General features: G+C 57.7%; 1 protein-coding gene across 4 annotated transcripts in view; it reads right to left on the reverse strand.

Annotated features, from left to right (window-relative positions):
* The window catches only part of ITPR3 (inositol 1,4,5-trisphosphate receptor type 3), a 35,687-nt gene extending 11,268 nt beyond the window's left edge, over positions 1-24,419 (reverse strand). For 2 of the 4 annotated variants that reach the window (XM_072355868.1, XM_072355866.1), the window contains exons 1-40: positions 24,352-24,419; positions 22,998-23,413; positions 18,019-18,089; positions 15,122-15,243; positions 14,326-14,412; positions 14,015-14,173; positions 13,812-13,910; positions 13,608-13,691; positions 12,540-12,686; positions 12,256-12,351; positions 11,064-11,114; positions 10,371-10,513; positions 10,139-10,238; positions 9,746-9,906; positions 8,886-9,027; positions 8,507-8,668; positions 8,199-8,371; positions 7,948-8,067; positions 7,603-7,785; positions 7,264-7,515; positions 6,965-7,109; positions 6,659-6,806; positions 6,180-6,376; positions 5,928-6,057; positions 5,627-5,684; positions 5,252-5,417; positions 4,953-5,117; positions 4,716-4,784; positions 4,461-4,586; positions 4,199-4,321; positions 3,840-4,040; positions 3,249-3,500; positions 3,030-3,155; positions 2,714-2,839; positions 2,477-2,597; positions 1,593-1,777; positions 1,336-1,484; positions 1,089-1,197; positions 856-946; positions 472-641 (exon numbers count right to left, since the gene is read on the reverse strand). In XM_072355868.1, the coding sequence (XP_072211969.1) occupies positions 472-641; positions 856-946; positions 1,089-1,197; positions 1,336-1,484; positions 1,593-1,777; positions 2,477-2,597; positions 2,714-2,839; positions 3,030-3,155; positions 3,249-3,500; positions 3,840-4,040; positions 4,199-4,321; positions 4,461-4,586; positions 4,716-4,784; positions 4,953-5,117; positions 5,252-5,417; positions 5,627-5,684; positions 5,928-6,057; positions 6,180-6,376; positions 6,659-6,806; positions 6,965-7,109; positions 7,264-7,515; positions 7,603-7,785; positions 7,948-8,067; positions 8,199-8,371; positions 8,507-8,668; positions 8,886-9,027; positions 9,746-9,906; positions 10,139-10,238; positions 10,371-10,513; positions 11,064-11,114; positions 12,256-12,351; positions 12,540-12,686; positions 13,608-13,691; positions 13,812-13,910; positions 14,015-14,173; positions 14,326-14,412; positions 15,122-15,243; positions 18,019-18,089; positions 22,998-23,086 (5,298 nt within the window). In that variant the 5' untranslated portion in view covers positions 23,087-23,413; positions 24,352-24,419. Of the gene's footprint in view, positions 1-471; positions 642-855; positions 947-1,088; positions 1,198-1,335; positions 1,485-1,592; positions 1,778-2,476; positions 2,598-2,713; positions 2,840-3,029; positions 3,156-3,248; positions 3,501-3,839; positions 4,041-4,198; positions 4,322-4,460; positions 4,587-4,715; positions 4,785-4,943; positions 5,118-5,251; positions 5,418-5,626; positions 5,685-5,927; positions 6,058-6,179; positions 6,377-6,658; positions 6,807-6,964; positions 7,110-7,263; positions 7,516-7,602; positions 7,786-7,947; positions 8,068-8,198; positions 8,372-8,506; positions 8,669-8,885; positions 9,028-9,745; positions 9,907-10,138; positions 10,239-10,370; positions 10,514-11,063; positions 11,115-12,255; positions 12,352-12,539; positions 12,687-13,607; positions 13,692-13,811; positions 13,911-14,014; positions 14,174-14,325; positions 14,413-15,121; positions 15,244-18,018; positions 18,090-22,997; positions 23,414-24,351 lie in introns of all 4 variants that reach the window. The other 2 variants (XM_072355867.1, XM_072355865.1) reach the window with 1 other exon arrangement.
* Positions 24,420-25,826: the final 1,407 nt, after the last annotated feature.

Here is a 25,826-nt window from a genome sequence, read left to right on the forward strand (position 1 = left end):
TTGCAGTCTCTGGGATTGACAGGGGTGCAGCATGCCCTGTGCCTGTTCTCCTTTACCCACAGCAGGGCTAGGAACAGAGCGAGCAGCAGTTACAGCAGCTGCAATCTTGGAACCCCACAGATTTTTGCACATGCCATTTGTTGGCTTCCCTGCGATAAAGTGTTCCAGATAACCTACAAGTTATCAACGGAGAGCTGCAACTCTGAGTCATTTTTGTGATACCCAGCAGAGGGCATCAGCATTACTCCAGAAACAGCAACAACCTGCCCCTCTCAGTCTCCAGCCCAAAGCTTTAGCCAGTCACCAAGCTGGAAAACTTGGAACAGAGAAATGTCTGTAGTTCCTCCCCCAGATGGTGAGCAAACAAACGCTGGCAAAGTCTGCTGCCCAGAGGCCAACCAGGGACCAAGGACTGCTCTGCACCATATTGGGACCTTCACAATGCACACGTAAACCACCCCATGCAGGCACCTGGATCTCGGTGTTGCCCCCATCCAGCAGCCGAATGGCAAGCAGGATGCTCTCCTGGAAGATCTTCTCGTTCTTGGTGTTCATGATGAGGTCAGCCACCAGCTTGGTGGCTCCTTCTCGGTCCAGCCGGCACTGGACAGCAGCGATAGCAGACCAGTCCTGGTCCTGGCCTGCAGGAGAGGGCACAGATGGATGTGATGCTGCAGTGATGAAGGAGAACGAGCACAGATAACTCACTACCAGGCCAATCCTTCCTCTCTCCCATGGAGGTGGGAGCACAGAGACCATCCATGGGTTTGATCCCACCACGGTTTGGAACCAGGCATCCAAAGCATGCATGAGCAGCACAGAAAGACGCGGAAGGTGCAGGAGAAGGGCACTCACCTCCCCCAGCAGCATCCACGATTTCCCCTTTGGAGCTGGACTTCTTGTTCTGCAGGTAATTGTTCAGGAGCATTTTCCGCAGCAGGTTGCCCTGCCAAGACAAATAAACATCATGAGGCTCCCAGTGCCAGCACCGGAACAGAACAAGGCTGAGCACCTGTGAGCTGTGGTGGGCAGGGAGCTGCCAGCTGAGCAGTGGGGCTGGGGACACGCCATAGGGCTGCGGTGCTCACCCTCTCACCATACTTGTTCCTCTTCACCAGCATCTGCTGCAGCGTCCGTAACACCTTGATGCACAGCTTCTCCTCCGTCTCCATCAGGTCCTTGGTGTGCTGCACCAGCCTGGCCATGCACAGCAGAGTCACCATCACAGAGTCAAGAGGACAAGGAGGTCCCCAGGGGCACCTTCCCACCGCTCCTCCACTCTGCAGGTCCCCAACCCACTCCAAAAGCCCCACGGCAACTTTAAAGCATCCTCACTTGGACAGGAAACCTCCGCTCTCACATCGCTGATACGCCTCCGTGCCCTCCATGAAGAGCAGCTCAGGCCGGTGGAGGACATCCACCAGCACAGACAGCTCAGCCTCCACAAGCGGCTTCAAGCGGTCCTCCAGGGCATTAATGATGTCCTACAAACCACAGCGCACACCTTTAGGTCAGTGCACGCCACGGGGACAAAAGGGCAGGACAGGGACTTTGCAATGCCCACACCCTCCTGCTGTCACACAGCCCTGTACCTGCAGCTTCTCTATGATGTTCTTGTAGTCCCACTGGTTGGGGGTGGTGGAGACGCGGGGGAAGGTCCGCGTGGCTGTCTTGTAGCTGGACGTGTTCCTCTGCACGGTGCTGGTGGAGCTGCTGTTGAGCAGGGAGCTGACGTGGGCATCCAGGTCCATGGGCAGCGCGATGGAACGGCTCTTGGCTGCGGGACAGAGGTTTGGGGACAGCCATGAGCTATCAGCTGCCACATCAGCTATTGCACAGCCCCAGGTCGGGCACCCCTTCACCTGCTCTTCATTTGCAGTGAAGAAGATATGAATAAAATACAAGAGAAAAGCCCTCCAGGCAGGCGGGGGCTGTGGCTCTTCCACCCATCCCTCCCCAATGCAGCACCCATTGCCCACAGCCTGGGGTGGGAGGAGGCACCGCCTCTGGTTTGCAGTTGGAAAAGCCCAGTGCAGAGAGGCTGCAATTACAAAGGGGAATCCTACATCTCCGGCCAGTGTCTCCACCCAGCACCTAACCAGCACGAAATGCTTTCCACGTGGTGACTCAGTGCTGACAACCCTTGTCCTGAGTCAGGCAGCTGCAGGCAGGCTGAGGGCAAAGTCCTGGCGAAGGAAAGCTGCCACAAACGCCAGCTTGCTTTCTGGGCCCTGCACCAGCAAGGACACACCAGGAATTCCCCAGCCAAGCCCAAGCTTCAGCCCTCCTCCAGCCACACCAAACAACGCGGAGCTAAAAAGGCACATCCCAGAGCCAGACCTCCCTGCTCCCAGCAGACAGCCATGGCTGCAGTAGGGATGATGGCTCTTGCCTGCTGCTGGAGCAGAAGCAGCCGGAGCAGCTGCATCCCTCTGGCAGGCAGGGAGCAGAGCATCCCTCCAGCACAGCTCCTTACCGACCATCGCCAGCGTTCGGATGCAGGCCTCCACTGAGCTCTTGTGCTGCTGCTGCAGCCAGGGGCACTCCAGCAGCCTCATGGTGGACTGGAGAAGCTGCACCACAATGGTCTGGTGGGTCTGAAGAAGAGAATGGGCAGCTCTTTATCAGTGCAAGGTGCTCTCAGACTCCTTTTCCCAAAGCGTGAGCCCTTTGCTCGCTCCATGCATGGCCCGGCTATGCAACACCCCGTTACCTGCAGCGAGGTGCTGTTCTCTGAGAAGGGAGAGCTGAAGAATGCATTGATGGTGTCCAGCACCACTGTCAGCACGTACTTCTCCAGAGTGGGGTCTGGCAAGCGCTTCTCTCGCTTTTTGCACATCTGTGAGGAGATGGGAAGATGCTGATGGCATCGGGACCAGGTGAGCAAGCACAGCTGGACACTGCTGGCACACAGTGCTGCTGGGACCTTGCTGAGCCAGGGAAGGGACCTTGTTTGCCAAGGAAGCTTTGGTGACCAGGCTGTCCCCATGGAATGCAGCTGTCCCTCCTGCCCAGCCCAACCCACACACCTGGGCCATGTCCAGGGTGAAGTTCTCAAAGAGAGTCCAGATGTGGTTGCTGGTGTAGATCTCTTTCATCTCCACCTCCGTGTCCACATAGCAGTGGTTGACAAAGTTCACATAGGCCATCTTCACCTGCCGGGGAGGTGGGAATGGGGTGCAGGCATCATCAGAGGGATGGAAAACAGAACAAAGCCACCGACACCCTCCTCCCAGGGCAGCCCATACCTCTGTGATGCAGTCCTCGTGGGTCACCACCCGCACCACGTCCTCCAAGGGCAGCAGGGATGTACACTTGATCTCAGTGTAGACATTCTTGCCCTCAGCGCAGGCAGCCAGCAGGTCCACCAACGAGATGTGGTACATCAGCGGGCTGTTCTCCTCCACCCCATCCCTGGCTGCTGTCATCATCTCCAGCAGGGTGGCCAGCGATGCCTTGTCATTGTAGAAAACAACCACATCGTCCCCGGCATTGGTGAGCTGTTGGGAAGAGTCACCAGTCACTGCTTCAGGGAAGGATGTGAAACCTCACAATGACACCTTCTGCACTGGGGCAGTGAGATGGAGCACCCAGGGTGAGGCGAAAGGCTTGTGTACTTGTGGGGAAAAACTGGGTGTCTGCAGTCAAAAAACACAACCTGAAGGACCCCAAAGTGGTTACGGGCTCCCAGAACTTGCATCTCTTAGAGATATTTCTTCCATCTCCAGGGAGAAATCACGTGGTTGGGAAGGCTCTTACCCAAAGGAGAAGATAACCACGCTCCTCCTAGGAGCTGTGCCCTGTGCTTACAACCCACGGGCAGGAGAAGAGATGCTCACCTCGGTCATGATCATGTCCTGACACTTCTTGACGTACTTGCCCTCGGCCTTGATGATGGTGTGCAGGAAGTCCAGGTACTGCACATGGCGGCCATGGGTGGCCACGCAGTGGATGAAGTGCTGCGGCACCGTCTCGTTGATCTCTGAGCAGAGCTGGTAGTTGTTGAGGAAGATGTGCTGCATTGTCTCAGCCTCCAGGAGCTGTGGGACAAGGGGGAGAGAGTGAGGCTGGGGGCTGCGAGGAACAGCCTCCCCTCCTGTCCCGGTCCTGCCTCCTCCAGGTGTCTTCTCCTGGCTTTCCCATCTCCTGATCTCAACCCCAGGAGTGATATCAAAGTCCTTCAGTCTTCTCTCCTTACCCCCGGGGTCAGGAACAGGTTGAGGTGTTTGTGCAGCAGAGCCTGGTTTTCCTGATTGCCAGCACAAAACTTCTGCAGGAATTGATGGGTGAACTTGAGGATCTCCATCATCTTGGCATCACCCTGAGGAAGGGCAGAGAGGGTTGGTGAGAGGTGGAGAAGAGGAGCAGGTTGCCCAGCCACAGGACCCAGCCATGTAGGATGTCCCCACGTCCCCACCCCTTGCCCCATGCACTTTGAGGACCAGCTTCTGTCCCCCCACCTTCTCATAAGGGATCTGCAGCAGATCCAGCATCACTTTGTGGGCATCCATGTTCTTCAGCAGGCGCTGCTGCTTCTTGCGTACTTGCTCTCCAACCCCACACATCTTATTCAGCCGCTCCAGGATCTGGGGACAGAAGGACAGTGGCCAAAGGGGAACTGAGCCTGGGAGCCCATCAGGATGGCCACCAGCCCTGGGGACCTGCTTGTGCTGAGCTGGCAGGAACAAGCTGTCATAGGTTGTAGCCTTTCTTACCCCCTTGACTATCTGATAGTTCTCGCTGCTCTTCTCTCCTGGAGCAATGACCTCTTCATCAGCAGTGTGCTGCAAGGGGACAGAAATGGCATCAGGGTCCCACCACACCTCCCCAAAGCCTGGGGTGTGACAGGACCCTCTCTGCCCTCCTCTTCCCAGCACTGTGCATGCTCCATCGAGAGGTCTGACCCCAGCTCCTCTCCCACGCTGGTTCCAGGTATTGCTCACAGTTTTCACCTCTTTCTTCTCTTTCTTGTTCCCATCCACATTGCTGTCCCCTTTGACGCTGCCTTTCTTGTCCACCCACAGCTCCGATTTCTCCACCATGGTGCGCAGTTTGTCCAGCTCTGATTTGATCACTTTGTAGTTCTCCACGTCCTGAGCTGAGATCAGGAGCTGAACCTGCAGTGACATTCACAGGGACTTCCCTGTGCTGCTGGTCTGGGGCATGAGCCCCAAACCATGAACTCCCTCCTCCTTGCCCAGATCTCCTCCCAAAGCAAAGGGACCATCAGATGCAGCCTCTCCAGGGTTACCTGCTTGAAGGTGTGCAAGACCTCCTGCCTCTGGCTGAAGTGCTTGAAGAGGAGCTGCAAGGAGCCGGAGATGAGTGGTGGGTAGTCGTGCATCGTCAGGTGGATCAGCACCCGCAGGAACATCCTCCCTCCCTCGTCATCCACCTCCAGCATGCTGCTCGTCTTCCTGAAGCCAGCACAAAAGTGCTTGTGTTAGCAGCCATGTGGGAGCTGGTGTGCACTCTGTCACCTCTCAGGGCAGATGGGACAGCTGCATGGGCCTTCAGAGCTTCATCTTCCTCATCACCTGCAGCTCTCAGCCCCAGCAGCAAGTACGGGAAGGAGAGGGAAGAGCCCTCCAGCCAGGCTAACTGTGCACCAGGGGCAGGGACTCACCCCACACCAAACATGGCCTCCGCGTGCTCGCCAATGCGGTCCAAGTTCATTGCTGCAGCTGAAGGGAGAGAAAAGGGAGATAAATGGGAAGACCAACACGATCCCTGTGCACTGGAAGAAACACTGCAGGAACCAGCCCAGCTCCCTGCAGCCCACAGTCCAAGCACCCATGATGGACATGAGACCCCTCATCCACCCTGCACAAACTCCAATCCCCCAAACTCCCTGCCAGAGGATGGAGAGCTGCTGGAGCTTTCCCCTCCATATCCCTGAGTGTGCCAAGAGCAAAGGGAAGAGTTACTTGTGGAGTCAAAGGCTGGAGCTGTCCCGTCAGCCGCGCTGTCCTGCATGGGGTAGACTTCCACAAACTCTTTCTTGAAGACGGAAAGCAGGTAGGAAATCCTGTAGTCCAGCCGCACATTCAGGATGAACTGGCAGCAGCAGAGAGGGAAGAAAGCAAAAGTGAGTCCTCTCATCACGTCATCTGCTTCTCTGCATCAGAAAACCACATCTCCCTGACCCCCTTGCAACTTCATGATGCCTCTCCTCCCACCTGCAAGATCTCCAGGATCTTCAGCTTGGTTTCCATCACCACGATGTTCTCATTTTCGACGCTCCTCCCTCTGTCCACAGGCTCTGGGGCAGAGCCAGCACTGAGGCTTGGAGGGCTGAAGATAGACTGTTTCCTGCTCAGCACCATCGTGGACATCATCTGTCCAACACCCTGGATTGACCTCCTCACATTCTTCCCTGCAGGGTTAAGGAAGAAGGGAAGGGAGGCAGGAGAGGACCAACAGAAAGACCCACTTAGACTCGAAAATACTATGGGTGTTAACCAGAGAATGAGCAGAAAGGATTTCTCTGCCATGGCCAAGGGCTTGACAGGACTTGCCAATGGGTGACAAGGACTCAGCTCAGCCCCAGCCCAAGTTTCCATGTGATCAAATGTGTGGCTTGTTTTCCTGCAGCCCAAACTGGATAGCACTGGGCAGAAACCCTGGGACCGTGCCTGCCTCTGGAGCAGGGACTCACCCGTCACCTCATCACTGTAGACCGCCTGCATCATCAGCTGTGGGTTTTGCACGCAGTCGATGATGCCCAGCAGCGTGCGCGTCAGGCGCAGCAGCTCACTGAAGCTGTAGAAGCCAAAGTAGATGAGGTTGTGGGCAAGGCTGACGACCTGGGGAAGGACAAAGCAGCTCCAGACCTTGCTGCGCTCAGGTACGAGCAGGAGGAACAAACACGGGATGCCACAGAGGCAGCCACAAGGTCTGGATGAGGCCGACGGCCACCACGGCCACATCCCACAGCATGCTGTGACACCAGCAGCTCCCGCACCTCGAAGGTGAGCTTGTTCTTCTCCTCGTTGGCGAAGGGCACCGCCTCGCTCACCACGTTGTTGAGGTAGTCCTCCACAAATTCCATGGTGCTGGCAAACTTGTTTTTCTTGTCATCCCGCGAGGCGTTGAGGTTGGAGTCGTAGCTGCGTGGGGAGACAGCAGGGTGAGCACAGGGAAGCGAGCGGCCGGGCAGGTGCCCCCCTCCCGGTCCCTGCTGGAGCCTATCCAGTCCCTACAGAGGATGGCACCTGCCATCCCATATCCCTCAAAGCTGCAGCGAGACCCGGCGTGTCTCACTCTTTGATAGTGATGGCGGTGGGGATCTCAGTCCAGAGCCGTGCAAACTTCACGGGCATCACCAGCTCCTGAGGGTCCCTGTCCACGTGCACGTGCAGCATGAGGTGGCAGAAGGACGCTCGGAGATCGAAGGGCAGCATTTCATCCGCCATGCAGAGGAAGATCAGGTCCACGCCGAGCTGCTGGGAGATCTCCTTGATGGCCAAGTACTGGCGGTCCAGACACATGCGGGCAAAGAGCTTCAGCTGGTACCTGCATGGGGACGAGGGAGAGAGGGTGAGGCCATGCAACCCTCATGTCCTCACCCTGTCTGGGCAGAAGACACCGTGGGATTGCCACCTGTAGTAGCTGAGGACGTTCTCATCATGGGCATTGCCAGCCCGGGCCTCCTGCGCCAGCTGCCGGATGCTTTTCTCATGGTGGTCGTTGTTTTTATCCGTCCAGGTGAGCCAGACCTCCTCCTCTGAGTACTCGATGCTCAGGTACTCGTGGGTCTGGGACATCTCCTTCACCGGCCTCAGCCTGCGGTGGGAAAGGAGTAAACTTGGAGGTGCTTCTATGGATGCAGCACCGTGAGGGGTGATGGGGGCATTATGGGATTTATGGGGACACTGTGACAGCTGGAAGCAGGCAGGGACAGGCGCTGAGCCTCAGCCATGGAAACATCTCTGCTGAGCTACTCACTCTGTTTTGATGAGGATGTCGCTGTTCTTTGGGTCCAGCACACACTTGCAGATCAGCTCCTGGGTGACGGGGATGGCGATGTGGTTGGACACGCACAGGTCTGAGAGGTAGTCCAAAAACCTGAGAACGAGAGCGGGTCATGGACAGCTCGCTGTGAAAGGGGGGTCCACTGGCCCTCCTTCCAGCCTGCTCCAGCACACCCCACCGCCATGCTGCACAAAGCCCTCTGGGCTGGGGTGCAGGACACGCACCGTGGCTCACGGTTCTTGCGCACCAGGCTGACGAAGGTCTCCACCTCGGTCTTGGTGATGTGCTTCTCCAGCAGCTTGCGGTTGTTGTGCAGCAGGGCTGTGATGGTGTCCTCAGCCAGGATGTCGTAGCCGATCTGGGACTGCATCATGCCGAACTGCTTGGCTATGTGCTCCTGGAGTGATGAGCACACAAGGCTGCACATCAGGGTCTGTTCATGCCCTCAACCCCCCAGCCAAGACCTCCTCAGCCTCCTGGAGCTGTGCAACACATAGGTGGGATGGGGCTCTTCCTGTTAGCCCCAACCCACCTGGTTCTTGCGATAGTCCTCCTGGGAGTGCCGGAGCACGCGGTAGCACAGCCGGAACATGTACTGGTAGGGAGCATTCTTCTGGTCCGACAGCTCCTCCAGCCGCACCAAGGGCCCCTCCCCTCCTTTGTCCTTGAAGGGGGCTTTCAGGATCCCAAAGATCTGTCCAAAATCAGAGATAAGTGCTGCATGCCTCCCCTGCCTTCCCACTGACTTCCCAAGAGGGTCTGGTACAACACAAGGGTGTGAACTGGAGACCAGTGCCACTTCCTCAGTGGGCTTTTTTGGAGACCCGTCCTCCATCACGTTCCAAGGCCAGGCAGGGAACACCTGAGAACCTCAGCCTTGCTTGGGTGTGCACAGCCCCAGGGCTCCTCACCTGCTTCAGGATGTTCTGCTCCCGCATGAGCTTCTGCCTCTCCCGGTTGGGTTTGGTCACCACAATGTCCAGCACGTTCTGGCCGTTGTTTGGGACATCGCTGACGAAGAACACCAAGTCCTCCAGCAGCTGGATCACAAACCTGCAAGGGGGCACAGCGTGGCGGTGGGACCCTCCAGTCAGGGGGGCCATTTACACACCCCACCCACCCTCAGCTCCCCACAATGCTGCTGGCACATTGTGTAGGGCCAAAAGGTTCAGGGCTCAGGACGCTGCTGGTTGATCCTTCCTGGCTGCTAGTGGCCAGCAGCTGCCCTCAGCCGTGAGATTCTGCAGCCCCTGTGCTTCCTAAGGAAATTATTGCTGTGAGTCAGGTGCCAGGCCAAACAGCACAGCCTTCTGCTCGTGATTCACGGAGCTGGAGTTCTGTTTGTAAGCCTTCTGCCCCTTGAGTCACAACCACAGCAAGCACTGCAAAGCCGTGGGCTGGCAGAGCAGCAGCAGCTCACTCCGTCCCACAGAGTATCCCTGTTTGCGCAGGAAACGCCAAGAACCCACCCACCTAAAAATAACAGGGTGACTAAGCGGGCTGCCCCTATCACGGGGCCATCTCACAGCCCCTCGCTTATTTTTCTAGCAGCCAAGGAGGGGCCGCAGCGGGTCTGCAGCGTTATCTGATTTCCTCGCCAGACCCCTGGGGAGAAGCAGGCGTGGATTTGGGTTGCAGGCAGGAAAGCAAACGCAGCACTGGCACCAAGACCCAGCCAGGGGCCCCGTCCCACAGCGATGCTGGAAGACCCCAGTATGGCCTCACTTCCACAGGAAAACGACTTTTATTTTATTGGGGTTTTTTTTGTTACCTCCGGTCGTTCTGGCTAAGAAAACCTTCGTTCATCTTCTCCACCACGTTGGCCAGCATCGAGCTGGCATCGTTGGCAAAGTCCAGGTCCCGGATCTCAGACACAGGCACGGAGACGATGGCAAAAGCTTCTTTGTCTTCTTTGGTGGGACACGTGCCCAGCTGGGAAGGAACACAGAAGTGGTGTCACACAGGTAGGGCTGTGCCCAGTGTCAGCCCACCAGCTGCCACCCACCCAGATGACATCAGGGACACAGTTTGTTCCTCCTGGAAGCAGCAGGATGGGTTCTGGGTGCTGGGGGAGGCTGCACCCTGGGAAGCCAGGGAAGTCACTGGGTAAAGCCAGGAGGGAAGGGGATAAATCTATGCATGGAAGGAGGGCGCAGGGCCTCACCATGAGGCGGATGGGTCTCTCCTCATCAATGTCAATGGGCACGTTGGTGCTCTGTATCCAGGTGTTGGTGCAGAGGTGGCGAAGCCTCACATAAGAGTTCCTGTGAACGGCACCGTGCCTCGGTGAGCCCACCCAGCAAAGCCCCTCCAGGAGCAGACCGGGCTCCAGCACAGCACACAATTAACCCTCCCTCTTTATTCCAACCCCTCCACGCTGGCACATGCTGACGTACCGTGGGACGAAGGAATCTGTCTTCTGCAGCGTGGTGGGGTCCAGCTCGAAGAGGGAGGCGATGTCATTCCCATGAGGCACGGCCACCAGCCGGTACTTGATCTTCTCCCCCGTGTTCCTGCGGCTGGAGCGGCTGCTCCCCCCCTGCAATGGGGAAAGTGGCCCTGAGCCCGGGTAACCACCCCACTGAGCCCGGCCTCCCTGCACACATGGCATCGGAAGACACGCAGCAGCAATGCTCAGAGCAGAAGCTTTTGCTTGGATGCCGGGCTGAGCCTCGCAGTGCAGAGACGAAGGAGGGGCTGCAAGAGCACAAGCACGGTGCGAGGCCACCTCTTCTCCAAACCTCACTAAGGGCAATGAGAAAAACCCCCTGCAAGACCAAATCGCTCTTCTACCAGCACTTCGTTTGCACACCCCCGTGGCCTGGTGATCCAACATGCACCGGGACCCCTCCAACAGATGGGGTGGGGTCCCCTCGCAAGCAGGACATAGGGATGGATGCTGCTCTATGGTGCGGGATGCGAGGTGCCCTGCTGGGCGGCCCTGAGGTGGGGCAGCCACTAAGCAGGACCCGGCAGCACGGCACAGGCTCTTTTGGAGCATTTCCCTGTTTTCAGGCAGTATCTAAGAGGCAGCGTGGTTTCAGGCAGCGGCAGCATCATTTCTGCTAGCGAGGCTGCTCACAGCTCACCGTGGGCGCTGCTTTGGGCTCAGCCACGTCTCCTTTATAACTTGGGTTTTCCTGAAAAGTTAAAGAGGGAGATGAAAGACAGCTCTCAGCCCACCCCCTCGGCCCCTCCAAAGCCCCGAGTGTGGGGTGTAGGCTCCGTTCCTGCCTTGCTTCATCACGGTGCAGAGAGGAAACCTGCCCAGATGGGGCTGGAGGACAGGACCCATCCCCAGTGCAGAGAGCTCTGGCCCCGCAAGAGAGGAGAGGGAGAGGCTGAGCCCTGGTTCAGAGCTGGGGCTCTGCACTGCAGCAGGATGAGCTCCCACCGGTACTCCCTCAAGGCCCCAGGCTGGGGTCTCGCTGAGCAATGCAAGCCAGGCAGCAGCAGCAGCCTGAGAGGAGATCTTTGGCCTGCTCAGATGCCACGTGCATGCCTTTTGGTTGGAAGCACCCCAGTTCAGCAGCCATTTCAGAAGCAGACGGTGCCCTGGCTGGCTGCCTTTGGTCATCTTTCGCCGTGCTGAAACGCCTTTGGCAGGGGATGCAGCCGGCACCCCCAGGCACAGCCCTGCTCCCTTGGCACAGTCATATAAACCAGACTCTTTAAGGGCAGAAATCCCTTTGTTTCTCTATCAGGAGACCTTGAGCCAATTAAATGGCAGCAAAAACCACCTGGCAGATGGCATTTCCAGGCTCAGATTTTGCCCATGTCTCCCCCAGCATCCCGGCTGAAGGGACCAGAGGATGAAGAAGGGCAAAACTTGGTCAGGAAGAGTTAAACACAGTCGGATGTGTTATCTCCTGCTTCCATCTCACAAGGTTGTGCCGGGACAGCATGGCCCAGGGTGAGCAAACAGAGGAAGGCCCCGGCCACCCCCCCACCTCCCAGCTCTTTGTGCCAGGGCCAGTGGGTGGCAACGGGAGCGGTGATGTTGGCAGTGCATGTAGCACTGCAGGGCAGGGGATTTTCAAGGGGACAGTCCCTAACAAATGGACAAACCCCAACATCGTTCATGGCCTCAGTGTCAGCATCCCTACCTGCGAGGGAAGAACACTGCAAAAGCAAACAGGAGCAGGGCCAGGTGCTGTCCTGCAAATGTCCCCATGTTGCGGCACAAGGGGACAAGGCAAGACAGGACATCACTTCTTTAAGGTGCTTTTGCAGCCTCTCAAGGCAGGGCATGTTTCTGCACCCCTCTGCTTGCCCCCTTACCTCTGCTGCCAGGTAGTTGCCTGTGGCGAGGTGCTTGAAGCGATACAAGCCGTTCCAGTGCCCAGCCCCCCCTCGGCACGGGTCGTGGTGAACCACCTGGAAGGAGCAGAGGAGGATTCAGAATGGGGCTGCCCAAGCAACAGAGACCCGTCCTACCTCAAAGGTACCCACAAGTCAATAAACTTGGGCACAGACACCAGACAACCACCGAGGGACTGGAGGGATGCTCATCTCCTGGGCTGCCTGCACTATGAAGTCGCCCCGGATCCCTCAGCCCCACTCACCTCCACCTCCCAGAGGGCATTGGAGCTGGTGGCTGAGGTGGCCGACTGCCGCAGGGTGGTGCGCAGGAAGACATGCAGCTTGCCCTTGTACTCATCACAGGTCAGGAACTTCTCCTGCTCGGCGTGGAAGAGCCTCACCACGTCCCCCTGGCAGCGGGATGTGACAGTGAGGACACAGAGGCAGCATTCGCTCTGTGCCCTGTAGCTGTGCTTCACCTCCTGCAAGCCACTGCAGCTCCTACTCTGAGCCCACAGCCCTACAAAGGGGCTGGGATCACCCACACGTAACCCAGAGCATGGTGCAGCTCCTGCAGCACAATGGGACCATCAGCACTGCAGGGCACTGCCAGCTCTTGCAGTCCTACCCATCCTGTACCCTCTGAACCAAGGGAAGGCACCTTGCAATGCACGGAGCGGTGGGGACACAGGGTACCCTTACCCTGCAGTGCCATCACTCTGTTTGCTTGCTTCTCTCTGTTCCTACTCCCTGGGGGTGCACATCTCCACTTTGCATCTCTGGAGCAGGCAGAGGCTCTGCTCACCAATGCAATCGTGGCATTCATGCCCCAGCAGGAGGATGCAGAGGAAGTTAGGGATAAAGCGGGCGCCTGGGGATGGGGATCTGCAAGGTCCTCACAATCAATATCCATCCAGCTGCTTCCTGGAGGACCTCAGACCTGAACAATAGCTCTGCAGGGAAAATTCCTTTCCCAGGCAGCAGCCAGCCCTGCTGCATGGCTTAACAGCTGAAAGCCATCCCCATGGCTGGAACACTGCTGGCACTGTGTGAGCCTCACATTGTGCTCAAGAGACAACTGTCATAGGTTAAGCTTAATTCAAGGAGGCAGAGGGGAACCTGATGCCATCTGGGATACCTGGGTACTAAAATCCCCAATTCCAGCACCCTGTGAGGTGCTCCAAGTGATGAATTCTCCTACAAATCAAGATCCTCGAGGCATCCTGCCCTTGCATAGCCAAGCAGCTATTCACATGCCTGACGAGGGACCAGCGTGGGGTCCCCTGACCCTACAGTGTCCCCATGGCTGGTGGCCAACCCTTCTTCCTCACCCCCTTCAGCACTTCCTCCATGTGGTCACGGAACTGCATGAAGAGGTTGATTTTCCAGCTGGTGTTACAATTGACCGAGTTCACCTAAGGAGCAACAGAATGAGGTCACGATCCCAGAGAGGGAAATGAAAAAGAAAGAAGAAAAGGGAAAAGGGAAAAGCAGGCCAGCCCTCCAAGCCAGGCCCTTTGCAGGCAGCCCCGTACCTCCTTGCAGCCCGCATTATCAGCCAGCTCGTAGTTGCTGGCGTGCAGCGGCTGCCCGGCATTCACGGGGTTCAGGATGACTTTGTCTCCCACAACTACCTGGGGAGCAAAAGGGGAGCAGGGCACAGAGAATGAGATGGGCACCCGGTGGGCAGGGGAGCCAACAGCAAAAGCTTTGGGGGAACTCCCGGCCCCACGCTCACATTATCTCCATTGCTCCTCAGCTTCCAGAAGGGCTGGATGAAGAGCCAGGAGCCCTCATTGCCGGTGGCATCCAGCGTCACCCGCATGGCGTTCTTCTCCAGCAGGGCCGGCAGCCGCTTGTTCACCGTCAGGTATTTGTTGCTCTTCATGTGCAGGAGCTGAGGAAGCAAACAGCAGGGTGAGGCCCCAGGGCTGCTCCTCCAGCAGGGACATGGGGAGCTCCTTCCCAGCAGCTGCCCAACTTGCCATTGCTGGCTCTGAGTGCTTTCCCACCAAACCACTGACCAGCACAACCCAGCGCTGCCCATACCTGGATGACGCTGCCGTATTTCACCACGTCCCCATGCACCTTCTTGTTCTCCGTCTCGTTCTGTTTCTGCTCCATCTGGGCTGCATGCTGAATGCCAAAAGGAGAAGAGCTCAGCGTGGTCAGATCCTCCTGCCCCTTGAGTGAGCCCCAGGGGACCACCTGCACCCCAAGCTATAGGAAGTGCCAGGGACGCCTCCTTCTGTCCCCCAGGACCACTCTGTGCATGGTCACAGCAGCGCCAATCCTAACCTGGTACATCCAGCCTTAGCTGGACGCTGCCTCAGCCCTCACTCAACAAAGGCAAAACTGGGGAGCAGTGGGGCCAAGCTCGGAGCCCAACGAGATGATTTAATGAATCCTGCCTGAGCTTCACTTCTATGAATCATCCTCAGGGCCTCGCCAGCTGTCTGAGGAGATTATGCAATGTTTAAAATGGGCCTTTTCCAAATCTTATGGAAGTCAACAGGAGCCTTTCGCTCCCCCAGCCCTTTGGAGCAGGTCCTGCTTGTAGCAGCTCCCCCGTGCTGGGCATGGACAGACAGATGCCATCGCTCAGCCCAACCTCTCCTCCTCCCCACAGCTCAGTCCCGGGACAAAGATCCACAGCAAGAAAAGGGCAGTGGGACAGCAGAAGGACACCCAGATACAGCAGAACCCAGACGGTCTTGGCCGTGCAGCTGTTTTCCAGGAAGCAAAACACCGGAGGGTTTGCACAGTGAGAGCTTTGGAGTCCAACCTCTGCCCAGGGACTGCTCACAAGTGGTTCCCAGTGCTGGCAGCTACGAGCTCCGCTCACCTGGAGCTTCTGCAGCAGCACCACGTCTGCGATCTTGTCCTTGTCCTGCTTGGTCTGCTTGGCCTTCCAGTACTGCTTCTGGGCAGAGTAGCGATTCATGGGGCACACTTTGAAGAGGCAATCTGGAAGGAGATGAAGGCGAGCATCAGCTGCAGCAGCCTCACAGGGTCCTGCATGGGACCGGTGTCACCCAGAAAGGAGCAGCACTGCTCCGGGCACTGCTCCCATCCCCACAGCACTCTCCATTCCCCCAGCAAGAATGCAGGCTGGCAGAGGGTCACACTGCCCGCTGTCAGCACACGAGCTGCAGATCAGAGAAAAGAGGAGTCCAGCAGTGACTCCACTTCCTGGAGCAGCAATAGAAACGTTCCCATCGGAAACAGCCTTGTAATTCGGGAAGGAAAGCTTCATGGGGAGAAAATGTATTGATGAGGCACAGCTGGGCTGCACAAGGAGCAGATCCTGCTGGGAGGGAGAGCGGGCTGCAGGACTGGGATAGGAGCAGGCAGTCCCACAGCACTGAGGTCTCACGTCCCTGCAGGATGCTGTCCCCACAGTGGACACAGCAGCTCCACGACACGCTGCTGCTCTCCTGTGACTGCTCACAGCTCAGTGGGCAGTGCTGGAAGCTCCAAGCAAGCACTTCACAAATCAGTGCTGCAAGCAGCTGCACGCCTGCCCTAAAAGAGACATCTGGGTGATGCAGACAGTAAGGGTTTGGGTTTGTGTAGATGGAACCTCAGTACCGCTCCAGTCTGAATGCCTTTCCCCACCGTGCTGCGGTCAGGACAGAAGCCCAGAACCAGACTTTGTGAATCAAAGCACAGAGCAGCTCTCTGGAAACCAGGAGACTGCAGCTGCACTGTGAGCCCTGATTTGGCTCCGGGTCAGAAGCTGCGTGGGGATGTGGGCAGGAAGGGACCCTCAGAAAGGGTCACCCGAATCACGCCTGAAATAGCAGCGCAGAAACTTCAGACACAGAAGGAAAAATCACTTCCATCTCTGGCCCCGCTCCCTGGCAAGCACGTATTTATTTACCTGGGAGTGACGAACAAACAAGCCCAGAGCACAGTTCTCACCGGCTCGGGATGCTGGTGAGAGGCCAAGTTTCACATTTCGTTTTACAGGTCTATTTGCTAATGGCATGTCCTGTGCCAAGGAGGCTTTGTGATGCTGGGCTTCTAATCGGGGACTCAACACAGCTGCTGCAATGCCTGGCTGAATTCTCCCACTGCCTCCCAGCAGCACCACGGGGCTACCTGGAGCTGTTTTCATTAAGTTGCTAATTAGGTTGCAAAAGGACCCGGTGCAAAAGAGAAACTGAGCAGGGAGGGAAGAGATCTAACATAGCTGTTAAGAGATAGTTGCAAATCAAACCCCTGGCTGCACGCACTCTCTGCCTGCAAGAGCTGCTCGACCTCCCTGTCCCATGGCAATGTGTTGCAAGGAAGGAAACTGAAGCACAGGGGAAAGCTCCAAAGAAATTCTTGTTGGAATCTGGAGTTTTGGGACCCTGGCTCTGAGCACCAAGGAGCTTTTCAAGATGGATGGTGGGCTTAAATCCTGCTGAGTGCAGGACTGAGGCATCCTATTCGCTTCTTCCTGATGTGCCAGAATGCAGAGCTGGGGAAGGGTTAAGGGGAAGAAAACAACAATGAAAGGTCCTCGATGGGCTTGGGCATCTCCAAAACCCACATAGGTCTGTAGGAGAAAGGTGCCATTCCCTTCACCATGCTCCAAACACATTGAATAGCATGGGAGCTGAGCAGGGAAGGGCAGGGTCTGGCTGCAGGATATGGGGATGGCAACAGCCCATTACAACCCTCTTAAGCCTCTTGCTGCTGCAGCAGGGAAACAGCACCAGCCTGTTGTTTTTACTTCCCTCGCAGTGATAGCTTTTGAGAAGGCAAACTGCTCACTTTCCGGCCATTAAAACAAGCAGCTGGATATCCTGATAGGGTTTGCATGGAGCAGGGCTGAACCCAGAGCAGACCTGAGTCTGGAAAAGAGATTCAGCACCCACCCATATCCAGGAAGGGAGACGCTGTGGCTGCTGAGACCAGGGGAAGGGTTGGGGGTTTGCCGTGGCTCCCAGCTGTTCCCAGGTGAAAGTCCATCAGGAACAGAGAGGCTGTGGGGTGTGTCAGGGCTGTGGGGCTGGCAGATGTCCTGGTAGCCAACACCATGCACAAAGGAGGGACAAGTGGTCCTACAGACAGCGAGGTCACTGCTCAGCAGAGGGGACAACACCAGCAGGGTGCTCCGCCATAGGAAGGTAAAGCTGTACCATAGGAAGGTAAGGCTGCACCGTGGAAGGGGCTGGGGCAGGATGCAGGGGGGGTGACCAATATTTAAAGAGCTTCATTTCCTAAAAAAGGGGGGTCTGAAATTACGGTACCTGGTGTAAAAGGAAAGGCTGCCATCAACCAAACCCCACATCCAGCAGCGTGACCACTGCCTTCCCATTTCCCAGCATTTCCCAGGTAGATGCAGCACTTGGTGCAGCAGTTTCTCCCTGCAGAACCTCAGGGTCACACTGGCTCACCGCTCAGCCCCAGGGCTTGCAAAGCTGGGGAGGCAGAGAGCACAGCCCAAAACGTGACCACTGAGGATGGGGAGGGATTTACCATCTCTGCATGCCTGGTAAAAGAGCAGCTTAATCCCCTGGCTCACTCAGAGGTGCAGCCAAGCACAGCAGATGTAATTAGTGCCAGGTGAGAACAGATTTGCCTGTTGCAACTGCAACTCTCTCTTTTCTCTCCTGGGCCCTTTCTGAAGTCCTTTGCAAGCAGCACCTCCCAGCCTTGGTGAGCTGGGGTTGTGGTCCCCATCCCTGGCATGGATGCTCAGTTGTCCCCAAGCAGTGACAGGGCTGCCCCAGCCTGGTCCCATCTCACCTCGAAACTTCTTGGGAGGGTTGTCCAGGTCGCCAGCTGCCGGCTCCACCACGCACCGGTCATCCACCAGCCTGCGGGACAGAGCAGGAGCAGAGCTTGGTAAGAGACAGCAGCAAGGTTTGAGCAAGCAAAGCAGCAAACACACCATTGGCACCTGCTCCAAAACATCAAAACCCACATCTCCTGTTTTCTGCCTTGGGGCGATGGGCACTGTGAACAGGCAGGCTGCTGCCCAGACCAGGGATGGGGATGTTGCCCTCTGCTGCCTTCAGTCTGGAAACCAGCTTTCACATAATGGTTCTCCTTCCCCAGCTGGGAGCTACCCCTACGGATGCACAGGGTGTAAACTGCTGCAGACACCAGGCATCCCTCTGCTTGGCCCCAGAGCCCCGAGGGCTGGCAGGCACCTGGTTCTGCGGGACTTTGAGGCTTTCAAGGGAACACACTGCAGCAGTGGGACAGGCTGGACCCGCTCGCCTGCTTTCTGCCAACCTCTGGGAAGTGATGCAAGGAGAGAAACCGCGCTGAGCCCCAGGCAAGGAAGTGAGGAGCGTGTCCCCACCTGAGTCTGGGCTGCTGGGAGGTGGGTGCAGGAATGCAGCAAATACGCAACCCAGGGGGGGGACGCAGAGCTGGGGACAGGACAGGTGCAGTGTGCATAGAGCAATGCACTGCCCTGGGGATTCATGCAGCTGACAAACAGAGCCCGGCATGTCGTACTGCAGAGGGCTTGCAACAAGAGAGATCCTACTTGCAGCTCCAGCTGCTCTCTGGAGGAGGGGAAAATTCCTCTCCATCACTCGGCAGAATGGAATTTGGCCTCGGCGCTGATGGATTGGGACCCCAGGGACCCTGGTGCTGCTGCGTCCTTGGCAGTGGGGCTGGAGCAGCAGCCAACATCCCAACGCACAGACAACGGCACAGCGGGACCTCTGCTTTCACCCTCTATCAGGACCCCAAAATGCAGCCAGGCCTTGTGCTGCGGCACCAGGCATCGTGGTGCTGCCAGGAGAGAGGTTTGCTGAAGCTGCAGCTCCTGGGGCTCGGGGGAGATTCACTTTAGCTTTCAAGTGAAGAAAGAAAATCAATCTTTGGTAGCAGCAGCAGCTCAATAACTGTGAGCAAAGATCCAGATTTTGGACAACCAAAACTCATGGGGTTTTGATAAACAGACATTGGATGTTTTGCCAGGCAGGGCTTGGCTCACACTTGTGGTTGGGTGCTGGGCTCCTCACCAGGCTCAGAGCTTCCACAACAGCTGGAAAGGAGCTGGGACTGCCCCCATGCTCCTGTGGGCACTTGGGACAGCAAGAAGGGAGGTAAAGAGGGGACAAATCACAGCAGGGAGGAGAGCAGGGGCTTCACTGTGTGTGTGCAGAAGATATGCAAAGCCTCAGCCCAGCCTGATGCCAACTGGAGGCTCTTTTGGTTTCTATTACCCTGCAGTGCTGCCTGGCACACATGTTGCCTGAGTCAAATGAGAGCTACATAGCGCAGCACCGGCCCTCAGAGAGTGCCCAATTCAATTCCACCACCCCAGAGGAGCAGAAGGGTGCCTTCGTTTCTGCTCTTTAAAAAGAATTCAGTGTGGAAGTTCTCCACCGTGACTAACGGTCTCCAAGGAAGCATCTGACCCACACAGCCCATTTGCAGCACAGGAGCCTCCTTTAGGTGCCAGCTCCATCACCTGCAGTTTCTGCACCCAGTGCCACCGCTGTGCCACGCAGCGCTGCAGACAGCGACCTGCCAAGCTGCAAGTCTTAATTAGTTAATGACCTCCGAGCAGTTTCCCTGTCTTTAATGCTCCAATTACACGCTCTGCAGGAATGCAAAGTATTATTTTTCTTTACGTGATCCTCCGGACTAGCATTATTCAGTTGAGAATTAAAGCTGAAAGGATCCTGACACGATGGACATGAGTCACCTGGGTTGCTGCTGGGGCCGGGACGCGCTTCCCCCAACACCAGGCAGAGCTCCCTCTGCTATCAGGGCAGCGGGGCTGCTGGCTTTCATTTCCCAGGTGCTAATGAGAGACTGCCATGGGTGTCTGATCAGCTGGAGGAAGACACTGCAGGCTGAGGGCACTGCTCATGCTTTGCCGCTTCGAAGCGCCCTGCGGTGTGATCCCGCAGCCCCGCATGCTGCTGCCCGCAGCGCATGTGAGCATCTGGTTAGCTTTAAGCCCTGCAGCAGTTCCAGCGGGGCTTTCTGCGTGCTTCCAAACCGAGCACAAAGTGATTCCCTGGCCACCAGCCAGCGTCAGGCAGAGCCTTCGCCGGAGGTCAGGGGAAGCAGCTCTTCCAGCACTGCAATCTACGGCCGCCGGACACCCCTGATCCCCCCGGGGACAGCGGCCAGCTGGGGCTGTCCAGGAGGAGAGGAGGAGGACAGCAGAACTTGCCAGCAGGCACGGGGCTGGGTCAACCCCTCAGGCTCAGGATGGGCAGGGTGCCCACGGGGCGGCTGCCCTGGCAGGGCAAATGGAGCAAAAATAAAGCAAATGAGCCACAAAAATGCAGCCTTGCCCCCGCTGTCCCAGCACCACGAGGATGCTGCTGTCAGCCTGGTGTCTCCTCCCCACGTCCTGACCCAGTGTGGCTGCAGTTGCCCTTTCACCAGCTGTGTTTCCCTCAGCCGCTCCACCCTGTACATCCACCTGCAATCACAATTACAGCCACCAAAGGTGTTATTTCATGCTAAACAGCCAACTGCCATACAGGTGGGTTTGCCACCTCTGCCAGCCCCCAGTGCCAGTCCCTGGGCTCCCTGGATGGCGGGGACAGGGCAGCTCAACCCCGAGCAGCATCTCACTGCTCCTGGCTGGCTCCTGCTATTCGATGCTGGCCCAGCAGAGGCACAAGCCGAGATGGGGACACCTCTGGCTGTGGTTTTCCCAGGGCACACGGCATCACCGCATGCACCAATGGAGCAGGAACCAAAGCAAGAGCTCCCAGCCCTCCTCCCTGCCTGGCACTGGTTTGCTTGGTGTAGATGATGCTCACAGAGCACCCCACCACAGCACTGCTTTGTGCCCCCACTGGGACTGGGGCTGGGAGCAGAGGGGGAGGTCAGCCCAGGGGGCTGCAGGGCTCCTCCTGCCCCAACCCCTCCAGCAAGTCCCCCAGATGCATGGAGAAAAGAGACCACTTCAGTTGTAGTGTTGATAAGCAGCCTGGTTTAATACAAGTTAAACACAAGCCCGCTCATCCTGCAGCAAAACCTGCAAGCACCACTGGGTTTGTATTTAGGTGCCATTTAGACCCACATCGTCCAGGATTACAGAAACACTCTTGGGAAGAGCTCACCTCCCCACCAGGATGCTGGCACAGGGAAGCCAGAAGCAGCAGAACACTGGGTGCATGCCCTAACAGGGCACCTGGAAACTCTCAATATCATTCCATAATGATCCCACAACACCCCCGAGACCAAAACCTGTGCCATAGGGGAGGAAAGATGGAGGGAGCCCTTCCGGCAGGATGCTCAGCTGGGCACGCAGCACCCAGCTGGGGCTGGCAGAGCTATTTGCCTTGCAAATAAACCAAATAAGGTCCCAAACAGGCAGCAGCAGGGCTGGGGAGAAGCACTCTCAGTGAGTCACCCAGTCCCTTATCACAGGAGTGATTTAAGGTGCGGTTGGGTCTCCCAGGTCGTGGGGCATACAGGAAAACAGGGTAGGAAATAACCCAGAGAAAACAGCCCTGGGAAAAGCAGGCCCAGCAAAAGCCACAGTGGGGCCCATAAGCACAGCCTGCCTTCCAAGTGTGTGTAAGTGGGACCAGAGAAGCATCCTGCAGAAAAGGGAGCCAGAGCCACAAAGGGGTTGGAGCCTGAAAGTATCTGAACATCTCTTTGTTTGGCTCCTTGCAAGCCATTGGGACATGCTGCGTGGGCTAATAACCGGGCTGGCTCTGCTGGAGCTCCTCCACCTACAATGGGAAGGATGGGAAGGTGCTGAGTGCACAGACCCCACCACGGAGACCCCTCCCAGTGGGAGCCCAGGGTGAGGGCTGAGCACAACAAGGCTGCATCCCACGCACGCAGGACCCGACGTCAGCACCGTGCACAGCTGCACACGTGGGGTTTTGTACCTGCGCCCACCAGCACAGCTCTGGGCAGCCTCCTGCTGCCGGCCAGGCATGGCTCCATGTGGGCAACATCCGAGAGGCTGCGTGTGCCCCGCAGTGGGTGTGTGTACACGTGTAGGCGACGTATGTACGTCTCCAGTTCTACACAGGCATGTGGGAGCAAGTGCATTCAGCACAGATTATAGAGCCGGGCAGCTCCTGCCCCAGGAATCCCATCCAAGTCCGCATTCCTGCCTGATCTCAGCCTCTCCTACATGTACCATGGGGCAAGTACTGGCACAGACCCACGTACTAGGAGCAGCATCAGGCTTGGTGCTCAGGGATGCAGGAGAGCTTTGGCTCCCTGCTATGTGCAGCCCAGGGGTTTTGACCCAGTGTTATTTTAGCATGAAAGCAGCGGGGACAAGGGACAGGTCCCTGAGGTCGGGCTGCAAGATTCCCTCCTGTTCTGTTGTGCCTGGGGGCTGCAAGGAGACAACAGGGAGCTGCCCACAGCCTGCTCCCCCCGCTGCTCCAGCCCTCGAGGTGGGCAGCGAAGGCCATCGGGACAGCAGCCTGCAGCCACACAGGGCCAGGTAGGGAGCCCTCCTGCTGCCACCCCCAGCAAACCATCCTGGTCAGTGCTGTGTGCAGCCCCGCGGACCCTCCTGCCTTCTGAGCCCACCTTAACCCTCTAAAGATGGGAAAATCGCTTCTGTCCACAGCTGCTGTGGGTTGCAGGGCCAAATCACGCCCCAGCTGCAACCAACAAAGGCAAAGGGGATTCCGTACCCCGTCCTCCCCACGCCCAACACCTGTAAAGGGGTTTCAATCCCTTCTTCCCACCCAGCTCCACCTTCCCTTCCCCGTTTCCCCCAGGAGCAAACCCGCGGTGCCGGGACGGGGCTCACTCACCCCAAAGTGCTGATGAAGCCATTGACGGAGCCCTCGGCGTACAGGGAGACGATGTCCCCGATGTGCAGGAAACTCGACATCTCATTCATGGTTGCCCTCGAGTCGGCACGGCGCCTCTTCTTCCCGACGTCACCTCCGCGGGCACGAATGCACCATGGAGCAAGCGGGGCTCAGGGTCGCGCCCGGGGGCTGTCCCAGCCCGGCTCTCGCTCTCTGCCCCTCGCCCGTTCCCTGCCGAGCAGCGGGACGCTCCGGCTCAACTTTTACATGTGCCGCGCAGGACTCGAGCCAAGGGAGCCGGGCAGCGGCGGGAGGAGGAGGAGGAGGAGGAGGAGAGCGGGAGGAAGAGGCTCAAGAAGAGCGCTGCATGAGATCTGTCCGGCCGGCCGTTCCTCCGTCTCCCCGCAGCTTTCTACCTGCAGCCAATAGAGAGCAATCAGGAAGTCCTGCTCGAAAAAGCATGCAAATATTTTTGGCCTGGGAGGAGAACCGAAGCGGCACGGCGAAGTGGGGGGGGGGGGGGGTACCCAAAATGAGGCCCCACCCTCAGCTCCCCGCCTCCCGGCTTAGGGGAGCGTGGGCTCGGAGGGGAGGGAGGGGGTCGGCGCCCCGCTGCCGTCGGTCCCCGTGTCGCCGAGCTGGGGACGCGGGGCTCCCCGCAGCCGGGCGGAAGCGCTCTGAGCTTTGCCCGCACCCACCCTGGGCTCACCCCGCGGTGCCGCCCCCGGGGTGCAGAGTTCCCCCCCGCTCCGGCTCACAGCCCCCTGTCCAGCCCCGGGCCGTGCTGGGGGGCTGTTTGGAGATGCACGGGGTGCTTTCTGTGCCAGTGATGCATCCACCGTCGAACCAAGCGCCTGGTGTAGCTGGGATGTGCCCTCCTATCCCGCTGCTGTGACCGCCCCCCCCCCCAACCCCACTTCTGCCCCCCTCCCCAGGACCAACAAGCGGCCCCCAGCCCTCCAGCCTCGCTCCTAAGGCACATCAGCCGCCGTTGGGGCAGCGCTCCCAGGCATCCCGCACCACCTGCAGAGCCGGGGAAAGCCCTTGGTGTGGACGGGCCGGCTCTGGCTGGATTTTTCTACCCCTGGTAAGTGTTTGTGGCAGGAAAATCCCTGAAGCTCAGCTGCCAGCGAGCCAGCCCAGTGCTGGAGCAGCTGCACCTTCTGCCACCTCTCCGTCCCCTTTCCACCATCAACGAACCCCCCCTTGTGCAATGTGCGAGCTCTGCCCCTTCATCCCCAACCACCAGCCCCGTTCATTTTGCCCACCCCCCTCACCACCACCATTAGCTGTGAGCATGAAGGGCCCCCCACCCCCAAAGCCCCCCCTTGGTGCCTGCAGCCCATCACCCAACTGCACTGGGCTGGGTGCGCAGCTCTGGGCTCCCAGTATAACACCAGTGCAAAAGGAGCACGTCCTCAGGACATCTTCTGGACAGCACAGCTGCTCTAGTTCTGGGCTTTAATTAAAACTTGACTGCTGTAAAAAACAATATTGGAAGGGGAAGGAAAAACAAACAAACACGATGCGTTTTCCTCGTTTATTTCTCTCCTGTCCTCCTTCGTTTTGTTCCACAACCAACCACGCGGGTTCCAGGAGCCCAAACCTTGCCCTAAATAGTGGATCTGAGTTTTTTCCACTAGGAAACGGACAGATCCCCCGGCAGAACAAAGGGGGGAAAAAATTAGTGCAATTCCTCTGGGGAAGATGTGAATTCAGGTCCATCAGGATTAGCTGCGTTTTCAGCACAGGACAAATTTAGAAGGTTTTATCTCAGGGCAACAGAGGGGGGGAAAGAGAAGATCATGAGGAAAAAAAAAATGCTGCTGCTAAAAGCAAATGAAGGTTTCAAAACAGGAGCTGAAGGAGAGCCCCAATGGAATCAGAGACCAAAACTTTGTGCACAAATCAGCCGCTCTGATCAAAGGCCAGCAGCTCTGTGCACCCATCCATGCACACCACGTCCCCGCTGGGCACCTCCTCTGCAGCATGGCTGAGGGCTCCCGGTGCATTCATCCTTCCCAGGGGAATGCTTGTGTTTGCGGAGCACCGAGTGGTGAAATCACTGGGACACACAGAAAGCTCCATTGCACTGAACACAACGTGTGCCCGGCCCGCTTTCTCCTGTCCAGATCGGGAGCAGCAAGTCACAGCCTCTTGTGTTCTCCTTTGCATCTCTTGCTCTGGACTGAACATCCCCAACAGGCTCCACCAAGGACAGAGAACAGAAAGCATTTTGGTGGTGCATCCCTACCCCACCACGCAGCCACAACCACAACCACAATGCTGCCGACCTCCTGTGCCCCCATAGCTCAGTCCCTGAGCTGCTCCCAGCCCGTGGGATGCTCTGCACAGCACAGCCCCAGGTGAGCAGCGCAGTCCCAGCCTTGGGGATGCTCCCAGTTGCACACACTGGGTGGCCGCCCCGCTCCCCACACAGCCCAGGTCCCGGGGAGACCGAGGAGTTAAAAATAAGAGCATTTCCTTCCTTACCCCCCACTTTAGGCCAAGCGATAAATAAAAGCTGGGAGTTTCTGCCTCCCGGAGAGGAAGCGGCTGCGGAGAGGCGGCCGGTGAGTCAGTGCCGCAGCAGCCGCCCCTCTCCCAGGCACAGCCTTCATCCCTGGCGGGGCCGGAACCGCATTCCTTTCCCATGCTGAAATTGCTCCTTTTGCAGGCAGCCACTCCAAGTGAGCGGCCACATCTCTCCCCCCAAACCTCGCCCCCCCCTCCCAGGTCCCGTCCACATGATGCTCCTTTGGCAGAGATTCCCCTCCAACTACACCTCCTGCACACACTCCCTGCGATGGCCCTGGGCTGCAATGAGTG

The sequence above is a fragment of the Excalfactoria chinensis genome, chromosome 23 (assembly GCF_039878825.1).
Source record: "Excalfactoria chinensis isolate bCotChi1 chromosome 23, bCotChi1.hap2, whole genome shotgun sequence".
Lineage (NCBI taxonomy): Eukaryota > Metazoa > Chordata > Aves > Galliformes > Phasianidae > Excalfactoria > Excalfactoria chinensis.